At 38.4% G+C, this 15,642-nt stretch overlaps 1 protein-coding gene across 3 annotated transcripts in view; it reads right to left on the minus strand.

Moving 5' to 3' along the window:
* The window catches only part of APLF (aprataxin and PNKP like factor), a 135,222-nt gene that overhangs the window by 84,623 nt on the left and 34,957 nt on the right, over positions 1-15,642 (minus strand). For all 3 annotated transcript variants that reach the window (XR_011466030.1, XM_070379350.1, XM_014477525.2), the window contains exon 6: positions 8,743-8,927. Coding sequence is in view for 2 of the 3 variants with exons in the window: in XM_070379350.1 (XP_070235451.1) it covers positions 8,743-8,927 (185 nt within the window). In the remaining variant the exon portion in view is untranslated. The remainder of the gene's footprint in view (positions 1-8,742; positions 8,928-15,642) is intronic.

Raw genomic sequence — 15,642 nt, forward strand, 5'->3', positions numbered from 1 at the left:
CAGTCACCATCTGCAGTGATTTTGGAGCCCAAAAAAATAAGGTCTGACACTGTTTCCACTGTTTCCCCATCTATTTCCCATGAAGTGATGGGACCAGATGCCATGATCTTTGTTTTCTGAATGTTGAGCTTTAAGCCAACTTTTTCACTCTCCACTTTCACTTTCATCAAGAGGCTTTTTAGTTCCTCTTCACTTTCTGCCATAAGGATGGTGTCATCTGCATATCTGAGGTTATTGATGTTTCTCCCGGAAATCTTGATTCCAGCTTGTGCTTCTTCCAGCCCAGCATTTCTCATGATGTACTCTGCATAGAAGTTAAATAAGCAGGGTGACAATATACAGCCTTGACGTACTCCTTTTCCTATTTGGAACCAGTCTGTTGTTCCATGTCCAGTTCTAACTGTCGCTTCCTGACTTACATATAGGTTTCTCAAGAGGCAGGTCAAGTGGTCTGGTATGCCCATCTCTTTTGGAATTTTCCACAGTTTAATGTGATCCACACAGTCAAAGGTTTTGGCATAGTCAATAAAGCAGAAATAGATGTTTTTCTGGAACTCTCTTGCTTTTTCGATGATCCAGCAGATGTTGGCAATTTGATCTCTGGTTCCTCTGCCTTTTCAAAACCATCTTGAACATCTGGAAGTTCATGGTTCACATATTGCTGAAGCCTGGCTTGGAGAATTTTGAGCTTTACTTTACTAGCGTGTGAGATGAGTACAACTGTGTGGTAGTTTGAGCATTCTTTGGCATTGCCTTTCTTTGGGATTGGAATGAAAACTGACCTTTTCCAGTCCTGTGGCCACTGCTGAGTTTTCCAAATTTGCTGGCATATTGAGTGCAGCACTTTCACAGCATCATCTTTCAGGATTTGAAATAGCTCCACTGGAATTCCATCACCTCCACTAGCTTTGTTCATAGTGATGCTTTCTAAGGCCCACTTGACTTCACATTCCAGGATATCTGGCTCTAGGTGAGTGATCACACCATCCTGATTATCTTGGTCGTGAAGATCTTTTTTGTACAGTTCTTCTGTGTATTCTTGCCACCTCTTCTCAATATCTTCTGTTTCTGTTAGGTCCATACCATTTCTGTCCTTTATCGAGCCCATCTTTGCATGAAATGCTCCCTTGGTATCTCTAATTTCTTGAAGAGATCTCTAGTCTTTCCCATTCTGTTGTTTTCCTCTATTTCTTTGCCAAGGTTAAAGACCTCAAATTGCTGATCCCAAATAAACCCATCTTTGCTGGAGAAATATCTGGAAGTCCATTTGTTTCAGGTCAACAGTTTGGTGATCTGTACAGGGATCAGAGAAGACCTTCAACAGCTCCAGGGCTGATGAGCAAACAGGTGCAGCATCCACAATCAAGTCCACTGTGATCACTGATTTTTCTCACAGATCCTGGAGTTTGAAGGTACATGTTTCTCCAGGATGTGAGCCCATACCCTCTCTGCATTTGAAGCTCTCTTGGCTTTGTTTGGAATCTGTTTTGAGTTTTAATCTTCCAGGTTAAGGCCTTATTCTGCATGAGGGTACTCATTTGGCACTTTGGTCTGACTTTGAGATGAGACTGTTTCAACTGAAGCTGGCTAAGAAGCCTTTAGCTTGGCTTTTCCAGGACCAAGTTATTTCTTAGAACTGGCTGTTACTAGGCCTGCAAGTTGTTTGAGTTGTAAGCTGTTTGAATTGAGCTGTTTAAGTTGTAAATTATTTAAGCTGCTTGAAAATTATTATTTTATTATAGAAGAAAACCTCTGAGAAGTAAGATTCCAGTTACCTAAATATTTTGAGGCTACCTCACCCCCCACAATAGATACTTCAACTGATTCTATGCTTAAAAACTAGTCCTTCTTCATGTGCATTTCCAACTGGACTAACCTGACCAAAGGCAATTTAGAATATCAATGGCCATTGTGGGAAACTTTTGAAATCCCCAAATTTAATTCTCTTAAAGCCAAGATGGATTACAGTAACTCAAAAGTTTCTAGGACTGAATGGAATGACGATTTTGATTGATATTTTGAAGCTTCCCAATGTTATCAGAAGTTTAAAATTGCCTCTCTGCAAAATAAGATTTTAAGATTAACTGAGGCAAATGATTAAAGAAAAATAGAATGGTTTCTGAAGCTTCAGGCTCTTCTTCCTTAGCTTCTTTTTCTCAGATTCCACATCTGGTGCCATCTTGCCTCTTCCTTAGCCCCTACGCCTCCAGCACAATCTTCCTCTTCCCTTCGACACTGTCAACACCTCCTCTCTATCCTCAATGACCCCACACTCATTTTCCTGCCAAACTTCCCATTTTCTCTGAAACTCTCCCTACTCTCTTCCTCTGAAACTGCCAGAACCTGTCCCTTTAAAATTAGGCCTTCTGAGAATCCAGATGTTAAACTCTTAGTTTCTTATATTCCTTGGACTAAAGCTGAACTGTGAGCCATAGTCAAAGACCTTCCCAAAGTAACAGAAGATCCTCATTGATTTGCAGAGGAATTTAATATAGTTATTCAAACTTACCAACCTTGTTTCTGACTTATATCATCTAATTTTATACTTGTCAGTGAAGACTGGGCCCAGCACTGGATAAAAACATTTAGTTGGGAAAATCCTGAAAGGTCTCTAGAATTACAGCTCAGTGACCAGACCACTAACTTATTATATGATCATGTGTGCATGCCTAGTCTTTTCTAACTCTTTGCGACTTCATGGACTACAGCTGGCCAGGCTCCTCCATCCATGGGATTATTCCCCCAGGAATACTGAAGTGGGTTGCCATCTCCTACTCCAGGGGATCTTCCAGGCCCAGGGATCGAACCTGTGTTTCCTGTGGCTCCTGCATTGGCAGGTGGATTCTTTACTCCTGAGCCACCTGGGAAGCCCATTATATGATCCACTTCAGCAATAATGAGGCAATTTCATCAGGTGATTTCTATGGCTTTCCCAAAGCCTGTTGATTGGAACAGAATTCAGGCCTGCACACAAAAATCTGATGATCCTATTCATGACTATTACAATCAACTTCAGATTGTTTTAAAGGAAAATTCTACTCTTCTTTCAGATGTTGATTCTACCTGGGTATCTATTAACCCCATGTTTATTAATGGACTGAACTGGGTCCTTTCTTTTCTAGTAAAAAGGACCAGGATAGAATGGGAAACTATGTCCACTCCATATTTAGCTCATCTGGCAAGCCAGCTCACTCAAACTCTAGATGGATCACCCAAAAGGAAGACTACTATCTTCAAACCACCAACTAAAGACTCCAAACAAAACCCAAACCCTCCTAGTTTCTGCTATTATTGCGAAGAGCCAGGACATTCAAAAGAGATGCTACAAATGTACTGTTAAGTACTTCAGATGCCTTCAATCCTCTAACTAGCCTTTCCAACATCTGCCCAATTCTCAATGACAGTACTCTGAGAAACAACAGGGGCTCTTCCCAGTCTCCCCTCTCCGTCAACCTGGAGAAACATTTCTCCAGATTGGGGACAAGTCTGTTTTAGTCCTAACTGACCCTGAAGTCATACTCTCAGTGCTCAACCCCACTACTATAAAGCAGTCTGAACACAGCTCAACTAGTGGGATTTCTAACGAGCCTCAAGAGGTTCCTGTCTCTGAACCTATTTCCTTTCACTTAGGCCCTTTGAGAGATGCATACCCCTTTCTCCTTAGTTCCTCGGCCCCCAACTCATTTATTAGGCTGAGACTTCTTAAAGAAGTGTCATGCTGGAATTTTTTTTTCCCAAAAAGGGGAAATAATTCTAAAATTTGACAACAGTTATCAAAGTAACAAACCAGGTGAATGAAATGATCCTTTGACATCTTTTATTTGGTTTGCCTCTGATAGTACTAGAGCTAATACTGATCTAGAAATATTGATCACTTGTCTGTAGTGAATCAGTTACCACTCCCCTTATGGGTAAAATCTCCAGCTGATACTGGCAAAACTCACAGCACACATCCCAAGATTCAAATAGATCCCTCAAAAACCACTTAACCAGACTTAATTAATATTCTATAAGAAAAGAAAGCCCTGAAAGGCATAAAGACCATAAAAGAACGTTACAAGGCTCAAGGTCTCATTAATCCTTACGCCAGCCAGGTGAATAAAACCTAGGGGCTGAGGGTGGAGGTTCCTCCAGGATCTCTAAGCAGTAAACAACACTGTTATCCCTTGACACTCTGTTGTTCCTAATACCCATAATTACTAACATCCATTCCAGTTGACGAGGCTGACCAATATCCTTCTGCCCTCACTTAGGAAGAAAAGCAATTCATCTGGACAGTAATGACTCAGGGTTTTGCTGAGAATCCTTATTTCTTACAAATACTAAAGGCTGATCTGGATTATGTAAGGTTCCCTAGAGGTTCTACTTTGTTGTAATATGTGTTTCATTTGCTTCTTTGCTCTCCTTCTCAAGCCTCCTCACAAAAAGACAGTATCCACTTGCCAAAGCTTTTAGGAACATATGGTCATCAAAGAAAAATTACAGTTTACTCGAACCCAGGTTTGATACTTAGGGCATCTGATATCAGCACAAAAGCTTTAAGGAGATCCAGATACACTTCATGATATCCTAAGCTTCCGCAAACCCAAGACTACATGCTATATGCTAAGTCTTCTCGGGCTGGTTGGTTATTTCCAAAGCTGAATTTCAAATTTCTCTCTTATGGCCAAACCTATGTATATGCTTTATTAAACAATAACAACCATGACTCAAACTTATAGAAAGAACCAAACAACGCAGCCTTTAAAGCCTGAAAGTTGTGTCTCATGAACCCACCTGCCTTTGAGAATCCCAATTATCAGATTCTCTTTTTTTTTTTTTTTATATATGAAAAGGAAGAAAATGCCCTTGGGGTACTCACCCAAAACCATGGGTCCACCATCAACCCACATTGCATTACAGCCAGAAACTGGACTCTGTGGTATAGGGATACCTTGCTTGCCTTAAAGCCATTACAGCTACTGCTCCTTTGGATATGGCCACCAAGAAAATCATGGGATCCCCTTAAGCAACTTTGTACATCACGCAGTAGAAGCCCTCCTGAATTCTCATCACACTTAGTACTTCTCAGTCAGGTGCCTTACGTCCTAAGAAGTAAGTCCTTTCATTAACTTCTCCTCACATAACTCCTTTATGCTATACCTGCTACTCTTCTCCCCTCTGTCACCAAAGAAGTCCCTAACTGACCACCAAAGAAGACACTGACTGACCACCTCCTGACTCATAATGATTTACAGGAAAGACCTCCTGGTAACACTGACTTCTCAAGGTTCACTGATATTCTTATTTAAAAGGTAACAATGGTAAATATGCCAGGTATGCTTTGCAACTCCTTTTGATGTTGTTGAGGCAGCTTTGGCCAAATAGGTGGAATTATACACTCTCATATGGGCTTGTATTTAAGCCAAGGGCAAAGCTGCCAATATTTATACTGATGGTATACACTTTTACAATATTATACACAAACATAATATTTACACACTATACAGTAGCTTAGGATTTTGTAATACTATGAAGCAACGTGACTTCCTTACTCCCTGCTGAAATAAAATTTTAAGTGACCCTTATGTTTACTGGATGTAATATTTTTATCTGCCACTTTAGGTATTACTAATATTCTGGGACATTCTACACTTGACTCTCTGGAAACTGAGGGAAATAACTTTGATGACACTTCTGCAGGGAATGTTGCCAATAGCAAGGGGCCTATAGCAACGGGGCCAATAGCAAGCTGTTGGTCCAAAGAGAAATTTTCCCAAATGATAACTTAAAAAAACAGACTAAAGAAGCCTAACAGCTGGCTTCAGAAAAGGAAAAACAACATTGGAAATGGAAAAATTGTTGGTTTGATAAAAGAGGAAACTCTGGTTTAGACTAACAACCCAGTCCTCCTGGACACTCTAAAATCCCCATTCTTCAGCACTGTACATGCATTAAACCACTGGTCTACTGAAAAAAAATGATAGCATTCATCAATCAGTGTTGATCTGCAAACATTAACAAGGCCATCAAAAATATTTACCTCACTTGTCCCACTTGTCTGAAATACAACCCAAGAAAGCTTGTTTATAATGCTCCCAGACAATTTAAACAGCCCAATGAACTATTCAAGGTCTCACAACTTGCTCTGGCTCATGGATACAAATATGTTTTAGTAATGGCCTGTGTGTTTTCACATACAGACAGGCATCCCTTGCAGACATGCTACTGCTTCTGTAAAGTCCTTTTAGAAAAGATTATCCCTATCAGGGGAATTCCTCTCAAATTTAATGGCCATCAAGGAACACATCTTATTGGTCAGGTACTACAAGTGGACTTCCCTGGACTTTACCTCAGACGGTAAAGTGTCTGCCTACAACACGGGAGACTTGGGTTCGATCCCTGGGTCAGGAAGATCCCCTAGAGAAGGAAATGGCAACCCACTCCAATGTTCTTGCCTGGAGAATCCCATGGATGGAGGAGCCTGGTGGACTACAGTCCATGGGGTCGCAAAGAGTCGGACACGACTGAGCGACTTCACTTTCACTTCAACAAGTCTGTGCTATTTGGCCAATTTTCAACACTTTCACTGTGCTGAAAGTGATCCCTGTTTAGTTGAATGCACTAATGGTATTATTACTACTCAGTTGACAAAATTAGTAAAGGCCCTCTAAAAATTTTGGCCAAAATGCCTTGTCATTGGTCATTCTGAATCTCAGATCCACCCCTTTCAGAACTCATAAGCTCTCGTACCTTAAGATAGCCACAGGATGCTCTTGCTTCTTTTGACTCACAACTGGTAAAAGGAGAGATACTCCAATATAGCAAAAGCCTAAATGCTATTAAAAATAACTGTGTTTTGGTAGAGCAATCTGTTCACAGTGTACTCTTGGGGGATGATGACCTAAAATATACCTGACAACCTGGACATTTTGTCTACTGGAAAGAAGCACCTCCAGAAGAACTCTCTTCAGCCTCACTGGAAAGGCCCCTATCACGTACTGTTAACCAGCCTTTGTGCCACCAAACCCCAAGGAGACTCTTGGATTCACATGACACATATAAAAATGTACCAAACCCTGACTAGATCTGCACATTATCTGATGACCTGAAAGAGAAGATTTCCCAGAATTGAAGCAGATGACATCTGATGAGACAGCTTTCTGAAGATATCCAGACCAGGCCTGTTGGCAGCTTGTTTGTCAAACCTTTGATGACGACAGAACACTTCAATATCCTCCAATCTCTATGATTTTGATAACATACAAACTTTAGATTAAAAGTGCCTGAAAATTCTTCCTCCTACCTCTCCTTGATACTTGAATGTGACTTCAATAGGTTTCCATCTGTGTACTTTCTCTCCAGTGTGAGATGCCACACCCAGCAAAGGTCCCTCCTGGCACTAAAGGACATAAAGTCACTGAAAACCTGACTCTTGATTAGCAACGCTTTCAGAGAAAAATCCTGACCAAAATGAGGAAGTGTAAAAAGTTAAACAGAGTTGGGAGACCAGAAAGTACAGTTCTCATGCCCTGAGATGACAGCAGGGCACAACTGGAAGACGAGAGTCCTCTTCCTTCATGGCAAAGACTCAGCCAATGAAAAACCATGAAATCTGTTTACTATCAGCTATAAAAGTATTCTTTTTCCTCTGCTGTGCAGGAACTTGCACCCATGGCTGAAGACTCCAAAATACAATTCTCTGCTGATCCCAAATAAACTCATCTTTGCTGGAGAAATATCTGGAAATCTATTTCCTTTAGGTCAATAATATGTTTAGAGAGTACAGCAGAGAATATTAGGGCTCAAAATTCACATAAAATTTATAGGTAAGTTTTTATGGTCAATATATGTGAGTTAGAATACATTTTGTTTTCATTTATTAAGCTTGACTCCATAAGTAAGCAGAAGAGTTGAGCCTATAGTGATTAGACCCTGCTTTCTAGCTGGAAGAAAGGATCCTGTTTCTCACTAGAAAGGAGGCAGGAGTGAGGGGAGAACTATAAAAGACCTGATTCTCTGGAATAGTGGCTGAAATTTCAATCAATCCAGTCCATACAATTCTAAAAGCAATCCTATTCCTTTGGCTCTCCCTGAGACTAAACAGATGGAGACCCACACAGCGTAGCCACAGGACTACAAGGATCATGAAAATGATCTTTTAAAGCCACTCTTCTCTTGAAAGGAAGAATACCTGACCTTTTTGTCCTAGAGTCATATCTCTCCCTTTTTTTCCCCTTTCTTTCTTTTAAAATTCATCCAATAATCTCATTTTCTTAGAGTACCCAGTATCAAAGAATGCTTAAGTCAGCCATACCATTCTAATGAATTAGCAAAAACTGAAAGAGGATAGAAAAGATTTATAAATACTGCAAGTAAACCCAGAAGTAATTATGCAACAGGCTGTTAAGAACTACTCATTAATTGTTCCTCTCTTAATACTTAGCAAGAGAAAAGTAGTGAAAGGCAGCTTGAGAATGACCAAAAACCCAGAGTTTCAAAAGGAAGGTACCAAATTATGACCAGGGTCAAGTGGTCTCCACCTATTTTTCAGTTTGAAAATTTCTAAATTAAATAGCTCTTCTACATTGCAAGTGCTATATTAAAAAGCCAAACAACAAAATCAAACAAAATAACAAATCTTGAGAAACAATATAAAAAGCATTTTTGGTTTTTCATTGATATATATAGCATATAATTATCTTAACTAGAACACTTGTCAGAGAAAATAAACAACCAAATAATGAATATTTTAAAAATCACCTTGGATGAAATGATAGACTCTTCCTGATCATCATTTTTGCACTTTTTTCCTGTGTCTTGCTCTGCTGATGTACTTTCTGAACTTCCTGATGAAATTAATCGCTTTTTTCCTGGCTGTGTTATGTTTACTTGGGTTTTATCTTTGCAGACTCTTTCTTTTTCACTTTCCCAGGTTACGTTATTACCTTAATCATACACAAGCACATAAACACAAGGAAAAAGAAGAAGAAAATTATCTCCCGTACCTTCAAATGTCAATAATTCATACCCCCCCAAAAAAAAGAAATGAAAGCAAAAATAAAAATGATAAAAGAGCAAAAACTAAAGTTCTATCTATATTAAGGCCAATCTGAAAACACATATTTCCCAATCTCAAGAAGTATTAAGCAGCACCATGGCCAAGAACTCCAGCCCTGAAGATATATATCCAGGCCAAGATGCTAATGTGGACAGGCACCATCCTTTAACTGTTTAACCTTACCTCTCTGAACTTTGGTCTCATCATCTAGAAAAAGGGAATTATAATAACTCATGGAGTTATTAGGAGTAGTAAATCAGGTAAGATACATAAATTATCAGAGTATCACATGTACATTAGTGATATACATATATGGATAGTTTCTTAATTTTAGCAGTGAATTTCTTTAACAGAAAATCTGATCTATAGAAACCAATGAATTTTACACATACTTACTGAGCCCCTACCACCCACAGTGAGAAATGCAACTTAAATTACCTTAAAACAGATTACCTTTAGATACCTTACCTAAAGACAGATTAAAAACCTAAAATAACTGAAAAGGGAAAGCAACCTCTACAAACTTAACTAAGAAAACAAATCTCCAATAACAATGGATACTGCATTGTCATAACCCTTATTCAAGGTTCAGTGTAGTGGAGAAACTTAAGTCAGTATCATATTTTGTTTAAAAATTCATGAACTATCTAATCAGAAAAGAAAAAAGATCTAAAGAAGGAAATCTTCATGGTTGTCTTTCTTCTCTAATTTAAGAGGGCAGAGGCTTCCTGTGCCTTCTTCACTATTCCTTACTTTGTGCCTCCAGTATCTAGACCTGGACCTAACACAAAGTTCAGTTCAGTCGCTCAGTCATGTCCGACTCTTGGTGACCGCAGGACGCCAGGACTCCCTGTCCATCAACAACTCCCGGAGTCCACCCAAACCCATGTCTAACGAGTCAGTGATGCCATCCAACCAGCTCATCCTCTGTCGTCCCCTTCTCCTCCTGCCTTCAATCTTTCCTAGCATCAGGGTCTTTTCCAATGAGTCAGCTCTTCACATCAGGTGGCCAAAGTATTGGAGTTTCAGCTTCGACATCAGTCCTTCCAATGAACACCCAGGACTGATCTCTTTTAGGATGGACTGGTTGGATCTCCTTGCAGTCCAAGGGACTCTCAAGAGTCTTCTCCAACACCACAGTTCAAAAGCATCAATCCTTCAGTGCTCAGCTTTCTTTATAGTCCAACTCTCACATCCATATATGACCACTGGAAAAACCACAGCCTTGAGTAGATGGACCTTTGTTGACAAAGTGATGGCTCTGCTTTTTAATATGCTATCTAGGTTGGTCATAACTTTCCTTCCAAGGAGTAAGCATTTTCTAATTTCATGGCTGCAATCACCATCTGCAGCGATTTTGGAGCCCAGAAAATAATATCTAGAGTTGGAGTTTCTGGACCAAAATATGTCTGTCAAATTTTCCCTTATTCTAGGCTTCCCATCATCTTAGCAAAGTCTCCCAGAAGTAATAGAAAAATGTTTCCCCAAATTTTCTTCAAATGCCTTAGTTTCAATTTTTAACACTGGTTATTAATTCAGTAGAAGCTTATTTATAAATGTGACATGAGCAGTGAGTGCTCTATTATTATTTTCTTCCAGATGGAAATCTAATTCTCCCACGTTGTATTTAACAATGATGCATCCTTTCTCCACCAATTTGAACTGATAATTCCTTGTACATTAAATGTGTGTCATTCTAATTTGCTTTGAGGTGTTTCATTCTTTTTTACTGGTCAACTTAACCTAGTCCTATGGCAGAACTATCAACTACTAGAAGTAGGCACCAGGCCCAGACTGTGATAAAGAAAAGGCACAGAGATGCCAATTTTATCCATTTTTATTTAAAACTTACAGGATCTAACTTATAAAATAAGAAATGCTTTTAAAAGCAATAAATAGATCAGAAGAGCTGAAATTATCATAATTCTACAGATATGACTATACATCTAGAAAATCCAAGAGGCTAAAAACAATCAGAATTAGTTAAACCACTTAACAAGGTTGCTTGAGATAAACAGAATAACTAGTACTTTAAGTAAACACTGAACTATAATCAAACTAAACAATGTCAGTTAAATATTTATCATCTGTATTGTCACAGAGAAAATACTCAGTGTACAAAATTAAATGTAAACCAAACGGTTTGGGGACTATTTACTACTTCAACCTTTATCAGCATCTGTCACTTTTCATTACTTCATGTTGGAGGGTTAGAAGATGGGGAAAGAAGAGTACTAAAGGGTAGTATAAAGCCAGTGAAAATATAAAAGCTCCTTTTAATCTACCAAGAACATCAAACCCTAGGAGTTACACCTTGTCCTGGGCCCTAGAGACCTAAGGAAGCAGACATAAGCAAAGAAAAGGGGAAGCTCTGATAGTCTTTGCCCAAATATACTCACTTACCAATCACTAAGGGACATGGAAACAATTTTAGCTCAGGTCTAAGAAACTCATGATAACATCCAAGGGATAATACCTGGGGACCCAGAAAACTAAATAAACTAGAAGTATATTAGTTGAAAAACAGAAAGGATAGCCTGATCACAGCAAACATTCATGTACATATGTATGGCAAAACCAATACAATATTGTAAAGTAAAAAAATAATAATAATAATAAAAATACATAAAATAAAAATGGAAAAAAATTAAAAATAAAAGAGTTAAAACAACAGTTAAACTGAGAAAAGATCTAGAAGAGAATGCAAGGGCATATTAATAAAATAAAAAGCAAAAACAAAACTAAACCTCCAAAACATACAGAGGGTAAATTTAGGTGGCTATAAAGTGATATGGTTCAGAGCATGTGCCTTACAGTCAGGCAGAGCTACATCTCAATTATATCTCTGCCATTTATTATGATCTTAGGTAAGTCAAGTCAGTTAACATCAATTAACATTATTATTTGTCCTGTATTTAAAGACACAGATGGTTCAAAAATATCAAGATGGTTTCAGGTAGTCTACATAAAGATCAATGAACACAATATAGTATTAAAGCTGTAAAAGATTTAAAGTATCCTATACCTAAATGAGCCTAAAATGCATCCTGGAAATTGATTTTTTAAAAATCACTAGCACTGGTCTATTGACCTGGATGATAAACTACTTAAACGAACATAACAACAACAATAAAAACTACAAAGCAGAAAAAGTCAAAGTACTCCAAACTTTAATTAGCTGCATTCAAGTACTAAACTGTTATTTCCTTCTAAATCTGTCTTTAAAAAAGTTAAGTAACCTACCTTTTTTCTTATATTTCCCCAAAGTAGGAATTTATAAGAAATGCTTAAATGCAAAGACTTTATTTTGAAGCTTTAGCTTTGTGCACTATATAATGGGGGCTTCCCAGGTGGAGCTAGTGGTAAAGAACCTGCCTGCCAATGCAGGAGCCATAAGAGATAGGGGTTCCATCCCTGGGTAGGGAAGATCCCCTGGAGGAGGGCATGGCATTCTTATCTGGAGAATCCCATAGACAGAGGAGCCTGGCAGACTATAGTCCATAGGGTCACAAGGAGTCGGACCTGACTGAAGCAACTTAGCGCACACACACTATTTAATATTCCTGTCTAAAGCAATGTCAAATTACTCTCATTTGTGTTTTCAAGGTGAGATGTCCAAAAAAGTGCTTCATATTTTATATGGTACATTTACCAAGTGAAAATAAATGAATATATTCATAATTGGAAGCAAATATATTTTGGACAATTATAATTAATGTAATAATGATAGTTCAGTTCAGTTCAGTTGCTCAGTCGTGTCGACTCTTTGCAACCCCATGAATCGCAGCACGCCAGGCCTCCCTGTCCATCACCATCTCCCGGAGTTCACTCAGACTCAAGTCCATCGAGTCAGTGATGCCATCCAGCCATCTCATCCTCTGTCGTCCCCTTCTCCTCCTGCCCCCAATCCCTCCCAACATCAGAGTCTTTTCCAATGAGTCAACTCTTCACATGAGGTGGCCAAAGTACTGGAGTTTCAGCTTTAGCATCATTCCTTCCAAAGAAATCCCAGGGCTGATCTCCTTTAGAATGGACTGGTTGGATCTCCTTGCAGTCCAAGGGACTCTCAAGAGTCTTCTCCAACACCACAGTTCAAAAGCATCAATTCTCAGCTTTCTTCACAGTCCAACTTTCACATCCACACATGACCATTGGAAAAACATAGCCTTGACTAGACGGACCTTTGTTGGCAAAGTAATGTCTCTGCTTTTGAATATGCTATCTAGGTTGGTCATAACTTTTCTTCCAAGGAGTAAGCGTCTTTTAATTTCATGGCTGCAATCACCATCTGCAGTGATTTGGAGCCCAAAAAATTAAAGTCTGACACCGTTTCCACTATTTCCCCATCTATTTCCCATGAAGTGATGGGACCAGATGCCATGATCTTCGTCTTCTGAATGTTGAGTTTTAAGCCAACTTTTTCACTCTCCACTTTCACTTTCATCAAGAGGCTTTTGAGTTCCTCTTCACTTCTGCCATAATGGTGGTGTCATCTGCATATCCGAGGTTACTGATCTTTCTCCTGGCAATCTTGATTCCAGCTTGTGCTTCTTCCAGCCCAGCCTTACAGAAGCAATTACAGAACAAAACAACTAGGAAAGAAAAGAACTTGCCTGCAAGGAAGAAATTCACACTGGTCAATTTTTGGTTAAGTAGTTATTCTTTCTATATTACAGAAAATGTTCTAATGAGAGGAAGTATCTGCCCCCTCTCCACTACCATCCCCCATTCCCACTCCCTTCCAGCAAAAGGAGAGGACCCGCACTTAATGAGAAATGTTACTGATAAAGATATACATGTAATGATGTGGGGAGTAGGGAATTCAAAACCACTGTCCTGGAATAAATAAAACCCTTACCAGGAAATCTTAGATTTAAATGTGAAAATGCTCTGGATTAAATCACATCTCCCTCAACACATAATATATAACCTATTCTTGCCACAAGATCGTTCTGATCCTACTATTATCCAAATTAGCATTTTAAGTAAGGAATATTATATACAGATCCCTGAGTTGTTAACTGAGAAGGAAAGGAAGGAATGGGTTGACAAACTTAATGAAACTTCCATCAGCTCTGATGCTTCTTTCCTTTCTGGGACAATGTAGACAGAGCTAAAAGGAGTGGCATGGCCTATATGCTGCCCCTTCCACTTCTGCTGCTGCAAAGCTGTGATCGAGGCTTGCAATGAGCTAGGAATAATCCTCACTCACATGAATCTCTGGCTCTTCCATCACTGACTTCATCACACATTATTTTATACCCTGCATTTGTGTAGGTGAAAAATCATATTAAATTTTGAAAATACCTTTTTTAAAGTAAAGCATAAGATTTTCATAATCTTGGTGGGGGGAAAGAAAACAGGAAGAAAATTTCCTATTTTCTATTAGGACAAGTTAACTGCCTATTAGAATAAAAATATTTATTCAGAAGGATATAAAATCAAAGTCTCTATACTGTATCATTTATAACATCCAACATCCAATAGCACAACAGGAAAATGTGACCACATAAAGGAAAACAGGCAACCAACAGAAATTAAACCTCAGATGACTGAGAAGTTGCACATGAAATGCTGACTGAATAATACAATGTAGCAAAAAGTTTAATAATCTTTAATCAATGGGAATATCCAGAAGATGACTGTGGTATCTGCCACGACTACAAACTGTGCTAGAACACTGGTCTCATCATCTTTGACTCTTTCAGCACATAATATTGTGTGCTTGTAATTTTTTAAATTAATTTGAAATGTTTTTACTGTGCTTGTCTTTTATCATAGGCATGACCCTAATGGATTAGTTTGAAAATCTATTTAATGACATCTGGAACTAAAATTAGTATAAATCAAAAAACCAGCAGAATTTAAAATAAAAAAATAATAATAATTAGCAGAATTTGCAGAGGAACTAGGATTCAATCCCTGTCATTTGGGCTCCAGTGAATTCCCTCACTAATGGGTGTACTACTGCCTCTACATTTACTTTTACTATTTTTCTTACATATATAAATGGCACATATTGTTATGGGTGAAACCTAGAGTTGACAGGAAACAATTTTTCAAAATGGTTTTTTTTCACTGTAGTACAAAGGGAGTATTTTAGTAACATGTCATGATCCTTTAATACTTGTAGTTTCTGATCAAGTAATTTCCTTTCTACAATTTATACCATAATAATAAAATAATGGTAGACATTATTTTAAGACATTTACACAGTTTTTAATCACACTTAATGACACTATAATTTGGGACAGTGACAAAAGTTAAATAATAAGATATTGCTTAAATTATGATATATTAATATGAGGAGAGTGGACAAGTAAAGAGACATTAGTGTGGTCTGCAGAATTGTAAAATGAACCCTCCCCAAGATTTCCTGTCATAATCCCCAGGACTGTGAATGCAATATTATGCCCATGATTGTGTTTGGTTATATGGCAAAATAAATGTTGCACCTATTTTTAAGTTTACATATCAGTTTATCCTGAGTTAATTAACTGGAAGATAATGTACATGGGCCTGATCTAATCAACAAATTCTATAAGCAGAGATTTCTCAGTTGGTCACCAAGGAGAAATTAGATGCAAAGCAGAAGAAAGGTC

The sequence above is a fragment of the Bos mutus genome, chromosome 11 (genome assembly GCF_027580195.1).
Source record: "Bos mutus isolate GX-2022 chromosome 11, NWIPB_WYAK_1.1, whole genome shotgun sequence".
In the NCBI taxonomy this organism is placed as follows: Eukaryota; Metazoa; Chordata; class Mammalia; order Artiodactyla; family Bovidae; genus Bos; species Bos mutus.